Source organism: Talpa occidentalis, unplaced genomic scaffold (assembly GCF_014898055.3).
Source record: "Talpa occidentalis isolate TD23 unplaced genomic scaffold, MPIMG_talOcc4v2.1 talOcc4.13, whole genome shotgun sequence".
Classification (NCBI taxonomy): domain Eukaryota; kingdom Metazoa; phylum Chordata; class Mammalia; order Eulipotyphla; family Talpidae; genus Talpa; species Talpa occidentalis.
In genome coordinates this window covers 38,243,855-38,266,701 of record NW_023601322.1, presented here as the reverse complement: position 1 = coordinate 38,266,701, position 22,847 = coordinate 38,243,855, and the positions used below count along the sequence as shown (strand labels likewise).

The window sequence follows — 22,847 nt, the reverse complement described above, 5'->3', positions numbered from 1 at the left end:
ATAAAAGACTGACAAAAGCAGGGTGATAAAGGGAAACAGCAAGTAGGACAGCTATGAGTGAGGCAAATTAAACTATTGCAGCTCATTTTTGAATTCCCATAAAGTCAAACACTAATCTACCCACTTTGCTATTCACTGTTTATTATAAAAGGGACACTTTTCTTACCTTTAATAAGACTTCTCATGCAGTTCACAAGTATCAACATATAAATAAACCACCTGAAATGGTGTGAAATGTACTAAAACATGTTTAGCGCATACAGAATTGATTCACAATTCCTATTAAAATTAGTGATATCTAAACACTAGAATAATGAAGTGTTAAACCACATGGTAAATTCAGTCTTCCTCAGTTTGTGATAAATGCATATATATCTTCCAATTACGACTACAACAACTTTTAGGAAATACAAAATTTTTCTAAAGGTCACAAAAAAATCTCATGGTTAGTAATCAGGGTTAAAAATACACCCTATGTCACAGTTCATTTACTAGATCATTCAAATAATCAAAAACCTTATCAGAAAAAAAGGGGGTAAAGGAACTTTTGGCTACAGTGACAAGAGTTCAGATAACTGCTATTCTAAAAAATGAACATAATACTAGACAAAACTATAAAAATCATCATTCGTAGTTCTGGATAGCTTCTAATGACAATCAAAGAGTTTATTTTAATTTCTCAATAAGAAATAGAACTTCAGGGGCCTCCCTGGTGGCGCAGCGATTGAGCGCTGGGTTGAGAAGCTGCCCGCAGCCTCCACGGCGCCGGTTCGATACCTGGATGCTCCCCGGCCACCAGAGGAGGGTCCCACATGGCGCGCAGACCTCTCCTGCCGCCCGCTGCTCCCCTCAGCAGTGTACTTCAGTCCTTCTGCCTGCTCTGCTCCCCGCTCTGGCTCTGGTGAATTCTCTCACCCTCCCGTGCTTCTGACTGTACCCAGTGCTTGTATGAATAAATAAATAAATAAATATTTAAAAAAAAAAAAAAAAAAAAAGAAATAGAACTTCAGGGAGAAACATTAGTAGTTTTTATTAAGCCTCCTGGCCAAGGAGACACCCATCCCTCCCATCCCAGAAGTGTGGCCAAGCCTGGCCTAGAAGCGAAAAGCAGTAGCTTTGCTACCAGAGAGAATGGACCTAATGTGGAAGAAAAGGTTAAGAGGCAGTATCAGCAAAAGTAGCAAATTCAGAGGGAAACATGTGGGGAAACCTACAGATCTAATAGCCTGAGGCTGCTTTTCCCATTACAACATTAGCTTTCTATTGGCTCTGGGACAACTACCATGAATTTGGCGGCTATAAACAATACAAATTACAGCTTTAAACAATACAAACAATACAAATTACTCTTACAGGTCTGTACTTCAGAAGTCTAAAATGGATCTCAAGGAACATCAACAGAGTTACGTTCCTTTGGGAAGCTCTACAAGAGATTCATTTTCTTGCCTTGTCCAGCTTCTAGAGGTTACCCACATTCCAGAGCTGACAGTCCCCTTTTTCCATTTTCCATGCCAGGAAGGTTGTATCTTTCTGACCATTGTTTCACATGCAATTCTCTCCCTCAGATTTTTCTTCTGCCTCTTATACTTTTAAGGAATTTTGTCATTACACTGGAACTACCCAGATAATGCAAAATAATTTTCCTACATTAAATTCAGTCAATTAGCGGGGCCTCCCTGATGGCACAAGGGTTAAGCACCGCACTATGAAGCAATCCGCAGCCTCTGCAGCATGAGTTCGATCCCCAGGCGGCCAGGGAGCAACCCACATGGCGCAGCAGACCTCTCCTGTCTCGCCCGCTGCTCCCCTCAGCAGTGTATTTCAGTCAATCTGCCTGTTCTATTCCCCACTCTGTCTCTGGTGAATCCTCTCATCCTCCACATCTCTGGCCTGTACCCCAGCTCTTATACACATGAATACAAATCTTTAAAAATAAATAAATAAATTCATTCAATTAGCAACCTCATTATCATCTGCAACTTTAATATTTCCCCTTGCCATGTAACCTAACATAGCCCCAGGTTTTGGGAATTAAGAACAGGTCATCTCTGAAAGGCCTTTTTCTGCTTACCACATAGGGCAAATAGCAGAACAGCCTAGAGATGGGAGGACCAGAGAAGTGCCAGGTAAGCTACCTAACCATACCTGGCTAACTGAGAAACTCCCACCCAGGAGCAGGGGACTTGGGTAAGACAAAGTCTGGTATATAGAAAACCCTACACCATCAACAAAATCCTACAATTAATAAACAAGTTCAACAAGGACACAGGACACAAATCAAATTTTTAAAAATCTTTCCATATAGGGCCTCCCTGGTGGCACAGCGGTTGAGCACTGGGTTGCGAAGCTGCCCACAGCCTCTGCAGCGCCGGTTCGATCCCTGGCCACTGGGCGAGGGTCCTGCATGGCGTGCAGACCTCTCCTGCCGCCGCTGCTCCCCTCAGCAGTGTACCTCGGTCCTTCTGCCTGTTCTACTCTCTGCTCTGGTGAATTCTCTCACCCTCCCACGCCTCTGACAGTACCCAGTGCTTGTATAAATAAATAAATAAATCTTTTTTTAAAAAAAAGTAAAAAAATTAAAAAAAATCTTTCCATATAGTAGCAATAGAAATAAAAAATAAGAGCCTTTCCATTCAAATAGCATCAAAATGTACACAACACATAGGAATAAATTTAACATAAGGGGTATAAGATCTGCACATCTGCACACTGAAAATTTCCAAACATTGCCGAGATAAATTAAAAAAATTTCTAAATAAATGAAGAGTCACGTTCATAGATTGAAGACTCAGTACTGTTAAAATGGAATTTCTTCCCAAATTGATTTACAAATTCAAGGCAACACATTCTTATCAAAGTTCTAACAGGTATTTTTATAGTGATTGGTGAGATGATCTTAAGACTTGTATGGAAATACAAACTTCTGACTGAAAATAGCCAAAAAAATTTTTATAAAGATTATTAACTAGACAATATACACTCCCTGATATGAAAACTGAATGATAAAGCAACTGTGAAAAAGACTGTATGGTATTAATATAAGGATAGCTATAGATCAAATGAAGAGAACAAAGGTCAAGAAATAAACCCTGACATTTATGGTCAACTCATGTTTAACAAAGGTGTCAAGGCAATACAATGGGAAAAGAATCTCTTAATAAATCATGAATAGATTTTTAATATGGTATGTAACCATACAAGGAATATTTTTCAGCCATAAAAAGAAACATAATATGGGGCCTCCCCAGTGGTGCAGCATGTTGAACAAAGCACTGTGAAGCTGTCTGCAGCCTGGGTTCTATTCCTGGCCAGCCAGGGACAGTCCACATGGCACAGGAGACCTCTCTTGCCTCGCCCACTGCTCCCCTCAGCAGTGTATTTCAGTCTGCCTGTTCTGTTCCCTGTTCTGTCTCTGATGGATCCTCTCACCCTCCCGCATCTCTGGCCTATACCCCAGTCCTTGTAAAAATAAATAAATAAATAAATCTTTAAAAAAAGAAACATAATATGAATACAGGCTACATGTATGCATCATTGTAGGGTGAACCTCCACAATGTTATGTTAAAGAAGTCAGACACATGATTGCAGTTGTAAGAAATTTTTTAGAAAAGGCAAGGATCTAGAAACAGAAAGCAAACCATTGTCCTAACTCAGGGTTTAGGACAGGAGCAGAGAATAAATGCAAATGGCACAGGAAAGACTTTGGGGTTATGGAAATGCTCTAAAATTGGATTATGCTGATGAGTGCACAATAGTGTAAGAGCGGTTAAAAAAAAAAAATCACAGAAATGTATACTAATAGTACGTGAAATTTATGCAACATATATTGTCTCAATCAGGAGTTTTCCATCCCTGGGTACGCAGCAGAGAAAGCAAACTCCTCTCAGGGGCTCTGGAGAAGAGGTCTCTATGACCTGAGTGCTTTGAGCTTGCTGCCCAATTCTAAGGCCTTTAGAACAAAGGCTGGTTTACACATTTCTGTGACTTTTCCCATTTGCTACTTATAGCTATAAAGGAGAAAACACTAGATTGTTCTTCCAGACATTTCAAACACCAAATCTGGAACATTTTTCACCTTTCGTCCTGTAAAAGCAGCTCGATGAAGTGGCGTGTCTCCCATGTCATTTAATACATTTACGTCTGCACCAGCCTGGTAAACATGAAAACTTTAAACATCTTCCACATATCAAGAAATACACAGTGTGAAAATCATTCCTTGAAGATAAATTATACATTTAAAAAATTAAAATTTGTTAATATTGATCCATTGTCACTACCAAAAATAGATTTAATCCCAGAGTAAAAATTAAACTTCTTGAAAAGTAACAACATGCCTGATAGGAAGGAAAAAATAAAAGTAAAAAGGTACTTCTCTTTAAAAATCTATATATTGCCACTCTACTTTAGAAACACTTCTAGTGAAAAAAACTGTCTCTGAATGAAATACCATATATTCTCCACCAATTTAATGTTTTTAGGAAAAAAAGATGCCATTCTTTAAATGTACAGATTAATTTTAAGATGCAACCAATTTCAGAAATATAAACATGTGAAAAATTACTCATCATAGACATCGAATTGAGAAATGAGGCTTAAATAATGCAGTGCTCACTAAAACATTCTACCATTTTTGAATTATTTATAATGTGCTTTGTTTTTTTTTTTTTAAACGATTGCTCTCAAACTAATTCCATTAATTCACTTTGACAATTTTAAAAGGTCAATAATGACAAGGAAATGACTGAATTTGAATGATTTAATTTTAATTAATAAGGCTAACCTTAACATATTTAGAAAACAACATAATGTCTTTAGTGATGAGTTACTACCTTAAATAAGCCATTTGGCTCAGATGTATTTTCAAAGATTTTTTATAATTTCTATGACAGCAATATTTATTATTCTCATTTCAAAATTAAAGCCATAAATATACCTTTAACAAATCCTGAACCACAGGTCTATGCCCAAAATAGCAGGCCAGATGAAGAGGTGTCCAGCCCAAATTAGACTTACTTCTTCCTAAAAATGGGGGAAAAAAAGATAAATCCCTTGTAGACACGATTTAGGGTATTTTACAGTAAAATTAATTTCTCCCTAACAAACTTTTGTGATATACTGGCAATGGTTCTCTTTACACTGCTCTGCCGAAGAGCAAGAAGCAAGAAAGGTGACAGGGTAACCTCACAACTGTAGCAAGTGTGGGGGTCTTGCACTCGAGAGACCTAGAATCTCGTGCCATCTTCCTTATGTGAAGTTCTCATTCCTAAAAGGTAGGAGACTCGAAGTGGGGTTACATTCAAACTGGGTCATCCCAAGGAGTCTGCTGGTTCCAGCATTCTGCTATCTGGCTATCTTCTGGCTATCTTCATCTAGCAATGACATGGTTCTTTCTCTCTGCATAGAATTCTATGAAAAGCAACTCTCTGGAAGCCTGTACCATGACAGGAGGGTGAATGGGAAAAGGGAATTGATTAAAAAAAAAATCTTTCCAGAATCGGGAAAGCTGTGGCACTTCTTCCTAGTGTCCTTTTGAAGCTCCACATTCTGTGATTAGTCTTACATTCTCGGTGTCTCAAATAATGATATGTCCTGGCCTTTTCCACTGCTTAATTGTTTATATGTTGTTGACATCAAAATCCCTATTTCCAACTGTCTACCAGACAACTCCTTTTGGGTGATATAAGAATACCTAATGCTCAAGAGATAGAAAGTTGAACTTACTGGTCATCTACAATATACACACTCATACTCACACAAAAGCTACTTGCTGCCATTCCAACCTTTGTTTTCACAACAAAGTGTCCCATTATTCACCTCACTTCTCAAGTCAGAAATAAGTTTAATCATTCTTGTCTGCTTTCTACTTATCATGCCCTCTGCACTCAAACAGTCCTATTGATTCTACTTTCCAAACATTAACTATATATACACATTTCTCCACTCCATTGTGTCTGCTCCCATCTGACCTACAATAGTCTCCTCTAAGTTACTATGGTCTTTCATTTGGTATTTCCAAATGAGATTCTGGATCAAAAAGTAGGAATTTCTAAAACCCTGGGTTATTCTTAAAATACTTCAAACATTCTTTGTGTTTTTTATATTTATGGGTAGTTGAAAAATATTCATTAAATGAGAAAGAAATATTGAATTTAGGAATATTTACAAAGAACCCTAATAGAATATTGAAACACTGGGAAACACTAGCAAATAGTACTAGCAACATTCAAATAACATCATATTCAGACCTTCCTGCGAAGTGACAGTGCATTATGTGTTGAAATTGCCATTATAAGTTCTTATTGTGCCCCTAAAATGTATTATTTCTTGGAACATCACTCACGGAATTTATATAAAATATAATATGCATATATATATATATATATATATATATAGTCATATTGATTTATTTGCAAGAATATTAGCAACAGATATAAGTGTGTTCATGGCCCTAACACAGCAAGAGCTATAAGCATTTACTGCCTTCGAGTGAATTGCACTGCATCTGATCATGCCATCCCTCTACAAAAACTCTGAAAACTGACAAAATCTAACAAGACAATGAAGGTGAAAGTTTAAAAAGCATTAACAACTGTTTCTCAGTTTTACATTTTCAAGTAGGTGACTTTCCACCAGTTAGCCTTAGGCAAGCATGGGTGGGAGATGGGAGATGTGGATAGAAAATGGTCACTGAGGATTAGCAAATCAAGACTAACATTCAGCATTCAAAATAGAATGTTTTGAAGGAAGTGGAAGATTTTTTAAAAAATTGTCTTTAGCATACCAAGAACCAATACATACTATGTCAGTTTCTACACATTTCAGAGAGTGGTACCCCCCCCCCACCCGGTGCAAGAAGGTAACATTCTTTTCCTATGGTGAGGCCATGAAGTCTGCTGCTCTAGAACAGAGAATGTGACACTGAAGAATGAAATACACCCAACTGGGACAGAGAATTGTAGGAGCACAAAAGACAGAAGGTGAGGCATGTGGCTGATATTAAGCCCAGAAAACAAGATAAATTGAGGGACACTGAGAACAGGCAAGACCCCTAGCAGGCCACCCGGTCTAGTGCCCCACTGCAGGGGGTCCACATCAAAGTCAACTTTGTAGTCCCGGCAGAGGGAAAGACAAATTTGTGGCTAACCAGAGTTACCTTTAGCGTCCATGTGTCATAGTTCCCTCATGCCACACAGGAATGTGCCTGAGTAGAGCCAGCAAGCCTGGGCCAGGTGCCAAGGGAAGATGTGAGAGAGGCTCAGGATTGACATGAAGCCAGTAAGAGCCGTGGTGAATGATCTGCAACAGTCAACGAGTACCGCCTGCACTGTATGACGAACTGAGAAACCCTAGTTGTGACCAAGTTACACTTCCACTACAAATGCTAAAGGAGCACTGAGGAACCAAAGGCTTTGAGGACCCTTTGTCTCCACTGTACAAACATATAAACATATTAATCTCTACATTTAAATGCCATGCTTGGGGTGGAAGAAAGAGGTAAGGGGCTCTGGAAGACCAAGAATTTATCAAAAAGCTACTGAGATTGAGGAACCCAAAGACCAGCATTTAGTCTTCCATACCCCCAGAATGAGAAGATGCTTATTGCAAGACAGAGCCATTTTAGTAAATTTTATTTCTCTACACTCCCAAGTGTAATATACAGCAACCTTGGTACGTAAGGCAAGTTATGATTTGCAGGCTGCTTACTCACTTAGCCTTCTCCCTCACCCCTCTAGCCTGCAGCCCTAGTCATTTAGGCTCTTCTCACCACAGTGTCTTGGAATTGCTGTTCCTTCTGCCTTGAACCCTTTCTTTCTCCATTTTCTCCAGGTTAACTCCTACACACTCTTAATGTATCACCTAAGAATCATTTCCTCTAAGAAACAAATCCTTCAAGTTCCAGTTACAGATCTTGCATACAAGTTCGCATGATACCCTGCACTTCATTACATATTGTGTAATGTAGGTTAATCTGATCTATTAATCTAATAGGGCAGGGATCCTGTCTGACTCTTCAACGCTATCTCTCAGGGGCCTCCATATGATCCTGGGCATATAGGAAACACTCAAACCTGCTGGTTCAACTACAACATCTACAAGAAAAAAAAAAGTTATTACAACATGAGGCTTGTGAGCTCATGGTCACGTTTAAGATTTATGGTTATTTAAGGTTTAAGATCTATGACAACTTTAAGGTGGATCTCAAGTTCTCTTAGGTGGCATTAGGAGAGATGACTTACCAACTCCTGTGAGGATCTTCCTAGGATAAGAGATGGACATTTTTTTCATCCAACATGAGAAAGGCCAGTGTTAAGTAAATGGATAGTGCAAACAAGTAAAAGAAAGCTACAAAAAGGGCCTCCCTGGTGGTGCAAAGGGTTAAGCACAATACTTATGAAGCAATCTGCAGCCTCTGCAGCACAAGTTCGATCCCCAGCTAGCCAGGGAGCAACCCACATGGCGCAGTAGACCTCTCCTACCTCGCCCACTGCTCCTCTCAGCAGTGTACTTCAATCTGCCTGTTCTGTTCCCCACTCTGTGTCTGGTGAATCCTCTCACCCCCTTCCCCTCTGGCCTGTACCCCAGCTCTTGTATGCATAAATAAATCTTAAAAAAAAAGCTACAAAAAGGTATTCAGTGCTTACCTTTGCAATTAATATCAGCAATTATTTCATTCTTCTCCATACTTTCTAATAGTTGTCTCACTTCTTCAATGTTGCCATTTCTGGCATGATGGAGAAGCTGTTGTTCTGCTTCTGTGTTCATTTCTAGATTTAAAAGTAAAAATATTGCTATTATCTAAGAACATGATAGTTTTTAAATATTATCTAAACCAAAAATAGGAAAAGAATCATCTTATTTTGCAGCTAAAAAGAATTGATTAAATGAATCAGTGGCAGGGCCAGAACTGGATCCTGACAGACTTTTTGCCTATTGTATTATTATCAAAAGTGAGCACTAGGGCCTCCCCGGTGGCGCAGCGGTTGAGCGCTGGGTTGCGAAGCTGCCCGCGGCCTCTGCGGCGCCGGTTCGATCCCCGGCTGCTCCCCGGCCACCGGAGGAGGATCCCACATGGTGCGCAGACCTCTCCTGCCACCCGCTGCTCCCCTCAGCAGTGTACTTCAGCCCTTCTGCCTGCTCTGCTCCCCGCTCTGGCTCTGGTGAATTCTCTCACCCTCCCGCGCTTCTGACTGTGCCCAGTGCATGTATGAACAAAACAAACAAATATAATAAATAAATAAATAAAAACATGCCTCTATAAAAAAAAAAAAAAAAAAATGAAAAAAAAAAAAAAAAAAAAAAGTGAGCACTAAACATTTGTGTGAGTTTCTTAATCTCTCAAACCCAAGATTCCTCATCTGAAAAATATGATCAGTTTTAATAGCTATAATAAGAATCTATGAAAGCATTGTCAAGAACAAAATATTATATTAACACTAGATATAAAGTTAAATATGGACATTTATGTAGGAATATTATGAGACTTGAAAATAAATTAACACAATTAAAACCTGCATGAACATTCTAAATAGAATAAATTTTGATAAGGACCTTGGAGTAATTCTTACAAATAAATTTTTTTCTCACTTATATTTCCTTACCAAGTCCCAAGCCAAATATTGAGAACTATAAAAAAGGCACATTTACAGGGCCTCCCCTGGTGGCGCAGGCAATTGAGCGCAGCACTGCAAAGGTGTCCATAGCCTCTGCAGTGCCAGTTCGATCTCAGCTAGCCGGCGAGGGTCCCACATGGCACGGCAGACCTCTCCTGTCATGCCTGCTGCTCCCCTCAGTAGTGTATTTCATCAGTCTGCCTGTTCTGTTCCCCATTCTGTCTCTGGTGAATTCTTTCACCCTCTCGTGCATCTGGTCTGTACCCGGGTTCTTGTATGAAAGTAAATAAATCTTTAAAAAAAAAAAAAGGCACATTTACTTAAAAATATTATGAATTACAATCTGAAGGAATAGAAGTTTATTCTTGATAATCAAACAAATGCAAATGTCAAATGCAAATGATTATTTTTTTGTCTGCCAGATTAGCAACTATAAAAGATTAAACATATAATGCTGGCAAGAACAGGAAAACTGCACTTTGATAAATTACCGCTGTGAACGTAAATGCATATAACCCTTCAAAAATTGCAGGGGGAGAGATAATGAATTGACAACATCCAATTTCAAAATACACATATACCAAGGGAGGAATCTGGAAAGATAGCTAGGTGGAAGGATGCAACTACTTTGGAAGTTTATTGAGCTTACTACAAAGAAAGACCTGTATGGTAAGTTATGGTTGATGTTGGTCAATTTTAGCTCTTAGCACAGTACTAACAACCTATTCTCTACCCCCAGCTGTATGGTATACAGTATTCCAGGAAAAGCTCATAGGAGCTAGGATGGACAAAAAGGATCTTGTCCTCCATATATCAGAGATCCACATATTGATCAACATTGGTTAAAAAAAAAAAGAGGTGGGTAGTCATTGTTGCAAGCTCCTCACTTTCTCACTGAAATCACTGCCAAAGGACTTAGGGGCCAGAGTCCCTTTTTTGTTCCCCTCTTCATTTTTCAGTTTCCCAATTCTAAGCCAAACATTGAAGACTAGGGTATTCAGGAACAACTGTACATACGGTGAAAATTAGAATATAACTGCTCATGCACAAGGAAAGACTCAAAAGATTAAGATGACCTTAAAATTTTACATCTCAGGATGACCCTCAGCACAGAGGCAGACTACAACAATCAAAACAAAAACAAAATAGTAAACCCTAGGTGAATGTAGGAAAATCTGATCTTCATACTTACCACACTTAGATTCAAATGTCCAGCTTTCAAAAATAACAAAACCACAAGGCATACAAAGACACAGATATGTATGACCAATTCAAATGAAAAAAAAAAAAAAAATCAATAGAAACTGTCTCTGAAAAATGCTTGAAGACAGATATACCAGACAAAGACTAAAAATAGTCTTAAAGATGTTCAAAGAAGATATGAGAGTGATCTGGTTGCTATACCTGTCACCCCATTGATCACCAGGGTTGACTCAGCTGCTCTAATTGGCTAGGCAAGTGTCTCCTTTCTCCCTCACTGTGCCATGTGCATTCCTCCCAACGCTGTATGCTCAGGACAGTAAGAGAACCTTCCTGAATAGAGAGACTGAGGATATATAGTAGCTGTACTCCCCTGCTAGAACCTCTAAATAAGCTCTCAGCTAGAACCTCTAAATAAGCTCTCAGATGCTCAACAAACTAAAAGAAGTTAAGAAAGTGATCTCAATAAATAGAAAACTGAAGAAGAAACCAAGAAGAAATTCTAGAGCTGAAAAATACAATAGTTAAAATGAAAAAGTGACTACAAAGACTCCAAGGAAGATTTGGAAATAAAAGATAATATGCTTCCAGGGAAGAAAAAAAGAAAAATCAAAAATCAGGAATTAAACGATTTTGAGTTCTCCACCTCAACAAAAGCCACTAAAAGACAATAAAGCAATGCCCTAAATATCAGGAGGAAAATTATTTCCAACACCAAAATCTGTAACAGTCAATTAAATGCAGGGGTCAACTGTTCACACCCAAGACATACACAGATGGAAATTTACTGTCCTCTCATTACTTCTCAGACAACTACTGGAGGAGATGATCCACCAAAATTCATAAGCCAAGAAAGGTAAATAGGGATAAGTCTGATCAAAAAATCCGAACAATTGTGGAATTCATCCCACAGTCTTACTTAAAAGGCCAACCCAGAAATTCAACCCCACTTTTCTCAGTGGCTCACACCCCAGTTCAGGTCCTCAGTTTGAACAGTTCTCTTCACTCCAAAAAAGACCGTAACAGCAGCCCCATTTGCCCAAAGACATTGCCACCAGAAACACCCAGAAACTCAAACTGAGTTGACTATCTCTGCTAAGGCAAACCTGTAAACAGGTTTAATATTTTAATCAAATGAGCAGGTACCAACATCAGGAATTAAGGATCATGCAAAAATCAAGTAGCTATCGTATCTCCAAAGGAAACTAATCAGGTTCCATTTCCTGATTTTAAAATAATGATCTGTGAATTGTCAAAGTTTTCAAAATAACTCTTGAGAAATTTAGTAAGCTATAAGAAAACAGCCAAATGAAATCAGGAAAACAATGTATAAACAAAGTGAGAAGTTCAATAATGACAGCTACTGCAAAAAAAAAAAAAAAAAAAAGGAGAGCTGAAATACTAGAGTTCAAAAATTGAGCAAATCAACTGAGGAATTCAATAGTTTCAAAAACAGACTCAACCATGCAGAACTCAAGCTCAACTTCCTCACCTTGAGGACATTTGAATTTACAGAGTAACAAAAGAAAAGGAGTTAAGAGAGCCTAAAGGAATTGTGGGGAACAAACAAAGAAAACAACATCCTCATTATGGAGATTCCAGGAAAAAAGAGAAAAGGACAGAAAGTATATTTAAAGCAATAATGGCTGAAAATTTCCCAAGCCTGGGGAAAAGTAATAGACATCCAGATCAATGAGACCGAAAAGGTCTCAAATAGTTTGAACCCAAAAAGGCAAACACTGAGACACATTGGAATTAAATTGTCAAAAGAGGAAGGAATTCTAAGAGCAACAAGAGAATAGAAAAATTAGGACTCCCCATAAAACTATAACCAGATTTCTCAACAGAAACTTTGTATGCCAGGCGATAATAGAACAACACAACCAAATATTGAAAAGAAAGTAAGTAACTATCAACCAAAAATTATGTACCTGGCAAAACTGTCCTTCATAAATTGAGGGATCAAGGCTTTCCCCCAATGAAAGCTGTGAAAGTTCACTACTACCAGATCCACCTTACAAAAAAAAATCCTAAAGGTAATTGAGTGGAAGTAACAGCACTAATAACATCATGAAAACATTAAGGGATTGTGTAAATCTCACTGGTAATAGTAAATATATAATCATTGTTAGATTCTGCAATTTGATAATAGTGGCACATTAACTTTTTTAGCTTAAAGTTTTAAAAATCTAGCAAAAAGAACCAAATCTAGCAAAAAGAATCACAACAATCGTCAACTAAAAATCTTCTATAGTCTATGCAGACTTAAATATTTAGAATAACCACTAGCAGAAGTATCTAAAGCCTTACTCCTTTTGTGGGCATTCAGGTAGCCAGCATGGCTGGCTGTGTACAACATGACATCCACCAAAAGCTACTGGTTCCCCATCACCTCCTGGGCAGGCAACTAAGATCACACAAAGAGATGAATCAATAAACACCAAATTAAGGTTAGATTTAGACAAGCATAAAAACTAACTCTTGAAAGCTAACAATAGTACTGAGGCCTTCAGAGGTGTGGGGAAGGGGTTAAGAACAGAGAGGAAAGGAAGCACAATGGACCATGGTGGTGGATTATAGATGATTTAGTAATGGGAACACTGTGGTGGTGGTATCTGATAGGAGAGACCCTAAAGTCACCTCAGTTTAAGAAGTAAAATAACAAAACACTTGAGAGCCTACCATATACATGCCAAGCATTATTTTAAACCTTGATGACACACTGATGAATACAATCAGGCCTTACATTAGAACTTACAAATGCTGTATGAAAGACAAGGGTACAAATAAATTACCACAAGGTCTGACATGCCCTCTCCATCCCCAATCAACTAGATTCCTTTATAAACACTGAAGGTACCTTAATTTTGCCACAATGTATCAGTTTGTAGTATTCTTTGGTCATTTCTTTGGCTCTCCCTACATTACACTATAAGGCAGGGTCCGTTATCTACTATGTTCCCCTATATCTAGTACCTAGCAAAGTGCCCACAACACAGTAGACAATCAAATATTAAGTGAATAAATGGATGTGACTTAGTGGCCAATAGAATTAAAGGCAATGTTCACTGTGAGTGGTATACCTATAGCTAGTGACAAAAATGATATAGATGCCAAACAGACAAACTCCACTGGTTATCAGTTCCCTTCATTAAGTTGAAACTTTTAATGTTTATCAAAATTGTAGAAAATTAAATAAGCTTCATGGCCTTGTTTTTTTAAAACTATTTAACCTTAGATAGCTATATAGTTTACATGTTTCAACAACAATGCACTCCTGATTTGAAGTTAAACTTGACTGATCCTGAAAACTTAACCACTGTTCAAAACAAGTAATGTTTTGGGTAAACGGAAAGCAAAGGGCAGAAAAGTCCACAAGTTAGATAAATCTGGTTTTAGACAGTAATACTATTACCTTTTTATTATAAAATTCTTGAATTTTGGACAAAGTATTTCCCATTTTGAATCCATGTTTGAAAATTCTTCCAAATTTAGTGAAATGCATATATAACATACCAGTAAGTTATCTACCATATAGCCAAGAAGTTTTTCTTTTAAGGAAAACTTCAAAGAAAGTAAAAACACATGGTTACTTTCCATTGTTACATGATAAGAAATGTATGGTTAAACAGTACTTTCACCTAGTAATTTCCTGGTTGCGGGCTGATGGATACAAGAAGTCAGAGTGATGGAATAAATCCTCTTACTAAAAGTATTAAAATTATTTCTTATACTTGACCACATATTTATCAGGGAGTAAGGAAAAATCCAACATTTCTAGGGATCAAGAACATTTCTATACGATTTATATGTTGTACAGAGTGCAAGACAGTAACTTTTTTGACACTTCATTAATGAATTCTGGCAAGATTGGTACAAAGTGACACCTATCCTGCTAACACCTATCCTCTTTCTAGGAGCTGGAAAGAATTTACTAGTCATCAAAAAGTCCTGATTAATATCAGTCTTCATAGAACAAGTTCAGGAAGGTTCTGAATCGCTTCAGATTTCTCACATGCACTTTCTATCTTATTCTCCCTCCTCCATGTGTCAACCTGATTTCTATTTGCTACTACTTTTCTCAGAAAATACATATAATGCACAAAAGCTTAACTTCTAGGATTGTCAAAAAGGTAAGACACTGCCATTCAACAGTTTCAACTTTAAAATACTGTGTATCTGAGTAAAATAATTTTTTTATTAATAAACATTATACCATGTTATCCCCCAAAAGAAGCTGGCTGTATTCTTTCTTCTACCTTGTTTGGTCTAACAAGTTATCACAGCCCTTTGTTTTAGGGGAAGAATAGAGGATCAGTGTTTTTGTAGATAGAACATCTAGATACTCTGAATTACAGTTCTGCCTGATGCTCAAATACCTGCAAGACTGCATGGCCTCCAGCAACAATTAGCCACCCGGCCAAGACAAAACAAGAAATAATTTAGCAAGTGCCATCTGATCAAACCCTTCACTGATATACAATAATTGCTTCACATAAATCTACTTCACCTTGCAGCAGTCAACTCCTATTTTTGTGTATCACTTACTCAGTGCTGTGGAAGAAGTGCTCTACTTGGGGTGGGGGGGTAACATTTTTAAAAGGAATATTGCTGACAATTTCCTCCATTGTTTTTATACACACACATACACCACCCCCCCATAGACTGAAGATAGCCCTTAGTTTAGAACAAGTAGGTGAAAAGAGAGTGGATTTTGTTACTGTTCTGTAATTAATACAGAAATCTCTAAAAATATCAGTTGTGGGATTCAGAACGTTCACTTAACACACTGAATACAGAAATTCATTGTATCAAGATGAGGTGGGGCAACTAGGCAGGGCTGGGTGGTTGCACCCCTCTCTTCCCTAACCCTCCCCTCCCAAGGTTTGGGAGGCAACCAAGGCCTTCAACACCCCGTTAATCTTGACACTTTCTCTGGGCTCTCTCTGGCATTCTCTCACGGTTTCACTTCTATAATCACACAGCTCTCCCTCTCATAGCCTCTCTGAATGACCCCGCCCTTATATCCCTGGCTTCTGGGCTCAGGTGTGCCCACTTACATGCTCAAGGTGTCCACAGTGAGACAAGCAAGCCCGGAGACCACGCTCCCAAGTGCCTTCTGTATCAACACCATCAAGGCCGCAGGTGATAGCCACAGAGGCTAGTGACGCAAAAAGCTTGATTAATCCATTTACCCTACACAAGGTTAGAACTCAATCACTACCAGCCCTCAAAGCAGATCAACAAATTGCTTTCCAAATGCTAAGTAAAGAAGTGAGGATATTCGAAACTATATCCAGAATGCATCAACTGCAATGCAAAAAGTTTTCGGGGAAAACGTCACTGATTTTAAAGCTGACTTCAATGTATTTTCAACTATCCACAGGCACAGGATACATTTGAAACATTCAAGCAGTCTTGTTAAAGACAACTTCACAATACCGTCCTCCTTAATTCAACTTTGACAACTGAAAACTCTTAAGATAACCCTTTCCAACGCCTGCCAATCAGTAGGGCCACCTGATAAGTGAATTGTTTCTATTGTGCAGCTGCAGTCTTTCATACTGTTTCTGAATCCCGTTGAGATCTTTCATGCTTGTCAAATTGACCACGCGGTACATGAAGACCATGATCACATGAACAGCTCGTGACTTATTGTGAAGCAAATCCTCCTCACGGGTGGCAAACTAAAAGTTAACGATGCTTTTTTTTTTTTTTTTTACATCAAAGTGCCAAGAAAGTACGTAGTGGATGACTTCGTGGGAAATGCAAGTGTCACCAGCACTATGTCTTAGCATCATGGGTGTAAGTACTGAACAAATGCCAACATCTTGCTACTTTTAATAACTAACTTCCTTGCAGCACAGGAGCAGCCAGCTTGCTGCCAGGAAGCCCAGCTCTGGCTTGGAGCCCAGCATCACCCCGCCACGACCCTGATCATCCAGAGGTGCGGGAGACACGCGCGCGCGCGCACCCCTCCCCGACCACCACCATCACCAGCAGCAGCAGAAGCGGACATACCTCCCCGCAAACCCACCGGCCTCGAGCATCAGGTAGGGGGGAACCCGCTCGCATGGGAACCAGCCTGGGACTCCAGGCGGGTACGGCCGCGAGAAACTGACCTATGCGGCCACCCGGCTCCCAGAGCTCCCGGGCAGGGGCCACGACCGCAGGCTTCCCGTCTGCCCGCCCTCCGTCGGGGAAGCGGCCTGCACCGACACGCGCACGCACTTCCCGACGACTGGCGGCCAAGAGGAGCGGCCCAGAGTCTCTCGGGTCGCGGCACCGGGAAGAGAGCGAGGCAGCCGGGCGCCGCTCCAGGAGGTGGCACCGCCTCTCGACGCCGCCAGCGCCCCCAGCGCGCGCGCCCGAATTATTTGCGCCAGGCCCCGTAGCACGTCACCGGCGCGCGCGCCCCGCCCCGGCCCCGCCCCCGGCGCGCCCCGCCCCCGCCACGCCACGCCCCGGCGCCGACCCCTCACGCTCCAGTTCCGCCTGGACCACTGACGAGCTTTCCGGGCTTTGCTAACCGCAAGGAGGAGGGGCCGGGGCTCCGCGCCCCGCCACCCTCGCGGCGCCCTCCCTACCGCGCCCTGACCCGTTGTGGGTTGGACGTTACCCCAAGGCTGCTCTTGGCGGGAGAGGAAGCCCCTAAACAGAAATAAATGTAAATGCTGAGTTAATGCTGTGGCAATTTGTTATTAAACAAATACATCACGGTCTCTGCTTTGGTTGCCACTGGACACACAGGGGAACTTAATTGGCAATGTAAAGTAACCACACCCCTTTTTCATTTGCCAAAGAAAGGATAGCCTTAAAATGTCCTACAGGTGTAGCGTTTGTGAGACAATACATATATAGTATATACATATGTATATATATATACACATATATGTGTATATATATGATATATATACGTATAGATGGGATAGTTAAAGGGATAAAGATTTACAAAATGTCCTTCCCTTCCTCCCCCTGCAACAGGGTGGTCCCCAGGAAAGGGGGAGGTTCCCTGCCCCACCCAAGGAAGGGTGGAGCTGAGCAGGAAGAGGAGAAGCTGCAAAAGAGACTGGGGAAGGAAGGAAGCAGGATGGAGCCTAGAGACACGTGAAGAAACTGCGCTTGTCTTTTGGTCGTGGACTAGGTGACACAGATGTGGGTGAGACCCGTGGGGAGGTGACAATGGCAGCTTTTATCTTGATGTTGATTTTGCTCTTTTCCTTCCGGGCTTGTCCAGTTGTTTGTGACCCTTTTCTGTGGGTCCCCACTGGAAGATGCTTTAGACTTGTGGTAGACTTTGGGGCCTTGTTCTGGGCCGATCCCATATGGATGGACTTTTACCCACGAGGGGATGGGTAACTTTGGGTGCTTCATTTAGAAACTAGACTCTTTGCCTTTCCTGTATTGTTTCCTAGTTTAATTAAAGTTCCTTCCCATTAAAGTCTCCTATGTTTTGTGTTGATGCGGCGGATGGCAGAACCCATTTAGAATAGGCAGGTTTGCGGGGCTTGGGCTGCCCCTCTCCCTGTCCGATAACAGATTTGGTGTCCACCAGGAAAGGGGGAGGTTCCCTGTTGCACCCCCATCAAATAATTTTTCTTAAATAGGACATTTCAGGTCTAGCCTGTAACAGGTCTAGTCAGGAGTTAACACAGTCTATAATGTGAAAGTTCAAATTCTAATATTATTACAACTTTTTAAAAAAGAGCACATAACTAAAAGAGACAAAAGAAATTATGAACATATGAGAACGTTTCAATGTGTATTTTCCAATGTATTTAATGAACATGTTTTTTGACATGGAAAATTAATAACTCATTTTTTTTGTGTGTGTGGGACCCTCGCCAGCGACAGGGGATCAAACCGGTGCTGCAGAGCTGCGGGCAGGCTCACAGCCCAGCGCTCAACTGCTGCGCCACCAGGGGAGGCCCAATAACTATCATTTTTAAAGAATGGTAGTTTTTCAGTCAATTCAAGTCTAGTGACATGTATCGAGAATCTATACTGGGATAGTGTGATCATTTCCTTACGTATTGTAGGGTAAGTAAAAAGGTATCAGGCTTTTCTGCCCTCCCACCATTAGGCATAATGATAGATCCTTGTGGTCCTGAATGTATGCCTAATGGCGGGCACCTGGAGTAGGGTGTGGGCATATGTAGATGGGATTCACCTGGGCTAAGACTGGGCTTATAAGGGCAGCGTCAGGGGAACACCAGCAGAAGCAGAGAGAACAAGAGTGAAAGAAAGGACTGAAAGAGAAGCAGAGAGAACGTGAGAAGGCCGGAAAGCCCAGAGTGAAGACTTAGCTGGGGCCTGAGAGGCCCCCAGCCTGCTATGTACCTGGTAAATCCCAATAAAAGCCTGAAAAGCCACAGAGGGCTCCAGGACTCTCTCTTCTCCCTTACCCCGTCTGCTAGAATCATAGAAAACCTGCGCTGTGCACATTCCTGCCATTACACATACGTTTTATCACATGGCAGAATTTCTTTGGAGAACACAAGCAACTTGCTTGTGTAATCCACAATAACATCTGTAGGGTAAGGTAAAAGGTATCAGGCTTTTCTGCCCTCTCACCATCAGGATAGATGAGGGAAACCTGTGATCCTGAATGCATGCCTGATGGCGGGCACCTGAAGTGGGTACACCTGTGCTAAGACTGTGCTTTTTTTAAGGGCGGTGTCACGGGGACACCAGTAGAAGCCGAAAGAGAAGAAGCCCGAAGCAGAAGCAGAGAACACCAGAGAGCCCAGATAGAGTGAAGATTTGCTGGGGGCTGGGAGGACTGCCAGCCTCCCAGCCCCCAGCACCCCTGCCTGCCACTTACCCGCTGAACCCCAATAAAAACCTGCAAAACCACTGAGGACTCTGACTCCTCCTTTACTCGGTCTGCATGGGATCAGAAAACCTGCACTGTGTCTGTTCCTGCCCTTTACAACATCCTCTTTTATTTATTTAAAAAAGACACATAGGGCCTCCCTGGTGGCGCAGCGGTTGAGCGCTGGGTTGCAAAGCTGCCTGCGGCCTCTGCGGCGCCGGTTCGATCCCCGGCTGCTCCCCGGCCACCGGAGGAGGGTCCCACATGGCGCGCAGACCTCTCCTGCCGCCCGCTGCTCCCCTCAGCAGTGTACTTCGGTCCTTCTGCCTGCTCTGTTCTCTGCTCTGGCTCTGGTGAATTCTCTCACACTCCCGCGCTTCTGACTGTACCCAGTGCATGTATAAACAAAAACAAACAAATAAAGAAAGAAAGAAAGAAAACATGCCTCTATAAAAAAAAAAAAAAAAAAAAAAAAAAAAAAAAAGACACATAACTTCAGTTGCAAAATTTGTGGTAACTAAGGCAGTCACAGTTGCCAGACAAAGAAGAAATCTTAGGACTTATTTTCTAAGCATACTAAGTTTTCTTCACAGCGAAAATAAAAATTGTTGAAATATTCCAAATGAGTCTGTTAGGGGAAAAGGATGTCCTGAGCTAATTCCATACAGGCTTTGTGGACTCCACCCCCACTCCAGACCAAAGCCATCAAGACACTGGAAATGATAAATCCCATCATTACCAAAGGGAGGGTGGCTGGGACCGGAGGGTGGGCCTTGGGCCAGACATGTGGGCCTTGGGTCTCTCTCTTGGGCTCTTGGCTCTTCACCAGCTCTCCGTGTGCCATTGGGATTCCTGGTCGGCGTAATGGGTAGGATGCATTTAAGACTTTATTTCCCTCTTCTCCCTGAGTTGTACATTTCCTCATTTTCCCTTCCCTTGTAAAAATAAACCTTTTAGTAACCTTTTGTGTGTGCCTGCAGTTGAGTATTCATAAGTCCCTTTCAAGTGCGTGGGTGAAGACCCACAGTCAGGCAACCTGTTTTATATTGGGGCTACCCTGTAGCAGTTTGGGGTCCAAAGTGGTTTCCAAGTTACACCCACAGTTGACCAGCCCAAAGGAACTTTCCTTGTGTTGGTCACCATAAGTGCACTAGGTCTGGAGGACTCACAGTGTAATCTTTGTCTCAAGTCTTGAAAAGTCTGCTTTTTTCCCTTGCGTACAGCTCTGTCTTGTGGGTGTGTTTTTGACCCAAATATGGTGTCAACTATGAGCTTACACAGTTTTATCCCTAGCTTGAGTTCTTTCAGTTGTTTTCCGGCCTTGAGTTTAAGTAGCCTTTTTCAGTTAAATATTACCACCAGTTTTATAAATGTAAATAATTTGATAAAACCTGGTATATGGCATATGATTTTACTTCTGTATACATACATGGGTGGTTTACAAGCCATCGCTTTACAATCTGTGCTTCTGGGTGTTTTTTTGGTAATGTGTGTAAGCGCCATTTGCTACATTCTTGGTTCTATGAGAGGTAGATGTTATTTCACATACTGAGAATGTGCAACAACAAATTCAGGCTCTTAGCTATGTAACAACAAAATCAGGCTCTTGATTTAACTATTAAGAGTATGAGGGATGAAAACCATACTGTTTTTGAGTCAGCATTTAAAAGTATGCAGGATCAAGCTTTTAAAAGTATGCACGACCAGCTACAGGCTGCCCTCCATAAAGTGGATGTGGCAGAGGCTCGGCTGATGGCACAGAGATGGGATAAACCTTCCCCTTCCCATGAGGACTGCAAGAGGGCAGAGTTAGAAGAGGAGGAGTATCATTTGTTAAATACCTTAAATATATCAGGACAAAATCCTTCTCCATGTGACAAGGCCCCTCCTGCGCAGATGACTGAGGCTTCACAGCCTCCACTGCCCTCCCGGGAGGAAATTAAAATGGCGTCTCCTCCCCACACTAGAAGCAGCACCCACTTTGGCAGGAAGGGTCACCCTGAGGCAGGACAATTTCCTCTCTGACAGATGCCGATGTGTGGCTTGAATGAACATGGGCAACCTGCTGGGTACTTTTGGTCACACCATCCTTTTCGCACTGCGGACCTCCTAAATTGGACGAGCTCTGTCCCCTCATACTGGCAGGTTCCTAAGAGGATGACAAACTTGTTTGCCTCTATCTTTCTCTCCCACCACCCTAACTGGGCAGATATACAGTCCATTCTACAAGCTTTACTGACTCTGGATGAGCAGAGAATGGTATTCAGGAAAGCCAGGGAGGAGGCTGGCTGTCTCCACCAACAGGGCAGGGAATCCCCAGAGCCAGAGATGGTTGCCCCAGTGGCAGATCCCGAGTGGGACCCCCAACAATGAAGGAATGGTAATGTTAGAGCTGTATAAAAAGTGTTTACTGGTAGGACTGCAGCAGGGAATCCCAACAAAAAAATTTAAACAAAATATTACAACTTGAACAAGGAGCTAATGAGGATCCATCGGAGTTCCTTGAAAGAATTATTCAGACGTATACCGACCATGTGGATATAAACCCAGATGCCCCAGAAAATGCTCACCTGATCACTATGGCGTTCATTACACATAGTGCCCCTGACATAAGAAAAAGTTAGCAAAGGTGGATGGCGTCTCAGAGATGAGTCCGTCCCACGTAGTGAACTTAGCATTTAGGATTTATAATAATAGAGAGGACAGGAGGCCAAAACCTGCAACGGTTTTCGTAAAAAGAGAGCACAGAACAGGATTTCAGGGAAACAGTAATGAACTGAGACGTGAACCCAGGAGAAGTGAAACCCTAGGAAGAACTCAGTGTGCTCACTGCAGGGAAGAGGGGCATTGGAAGTACAGTTGTCCTAGATTACAGGGAAGCAGCAGATGAAATAATTACAGAAGACAGGACAGAAGACTGAGGACACCATATGATGATTCATGCAGGGGTTATAGGAGGGACTATAGAAGGAGAACACAGAACCAGGAACCAAGGAGAGAGGAAAGGAGACAAATGATAGCACAGAGTAGAGGCTCAGGTGAAGATAGGAGGGAATATGGACAGAGTAGAAGGAATCAAGAGCCAAGTATATAGGAAAGGAGACAAATGATAGTACATGGAGAAGGTTCAGATGAAGAATAGGGGTGCCCTGGGGCTCCACTAGATCTAAAGAAGCCCATTAGAATAACCCCCTCAGAGCCCCGGGTAACACTCACCGTG

General features: G+C 41.3%; 1 protein-coding gene across 6 annotated transcripts in view; it reads right to left on the bottom strand.

Moving 5' to 3' along the window:
• Positions 1-22,847, bottom strand: part of OSBPL1A (oxysterol binding protein like 1A) — a 192,341-nt gene that overhangs the window by 157,260 nt on the left and 12,234 nt on the right. For 2 of the 6 annotated variants that reach the window (XM_054694131.1, XM_054694128.1), the window contains exons 2-4: positions 8,644-8,766; positions 4,935-5,020; positions 4,077-4,151 (exon numbers count right to left, since the gene is read on the bottom strand). In XM_054694131.1, coding sequence (XP_054550106.1) covers positions 4,077-4,151; positions 4,935-5,020; positions 8,644-8,764 — 282 coding nt within the window. In that variant the 5' untranslated portion in view covers positions 8,765-8,766. The other 4 variants (XM_037508727.2, XM_054694129.1, XM_054694130.1 and 1 more) reach the window with 4 other exon arrangements.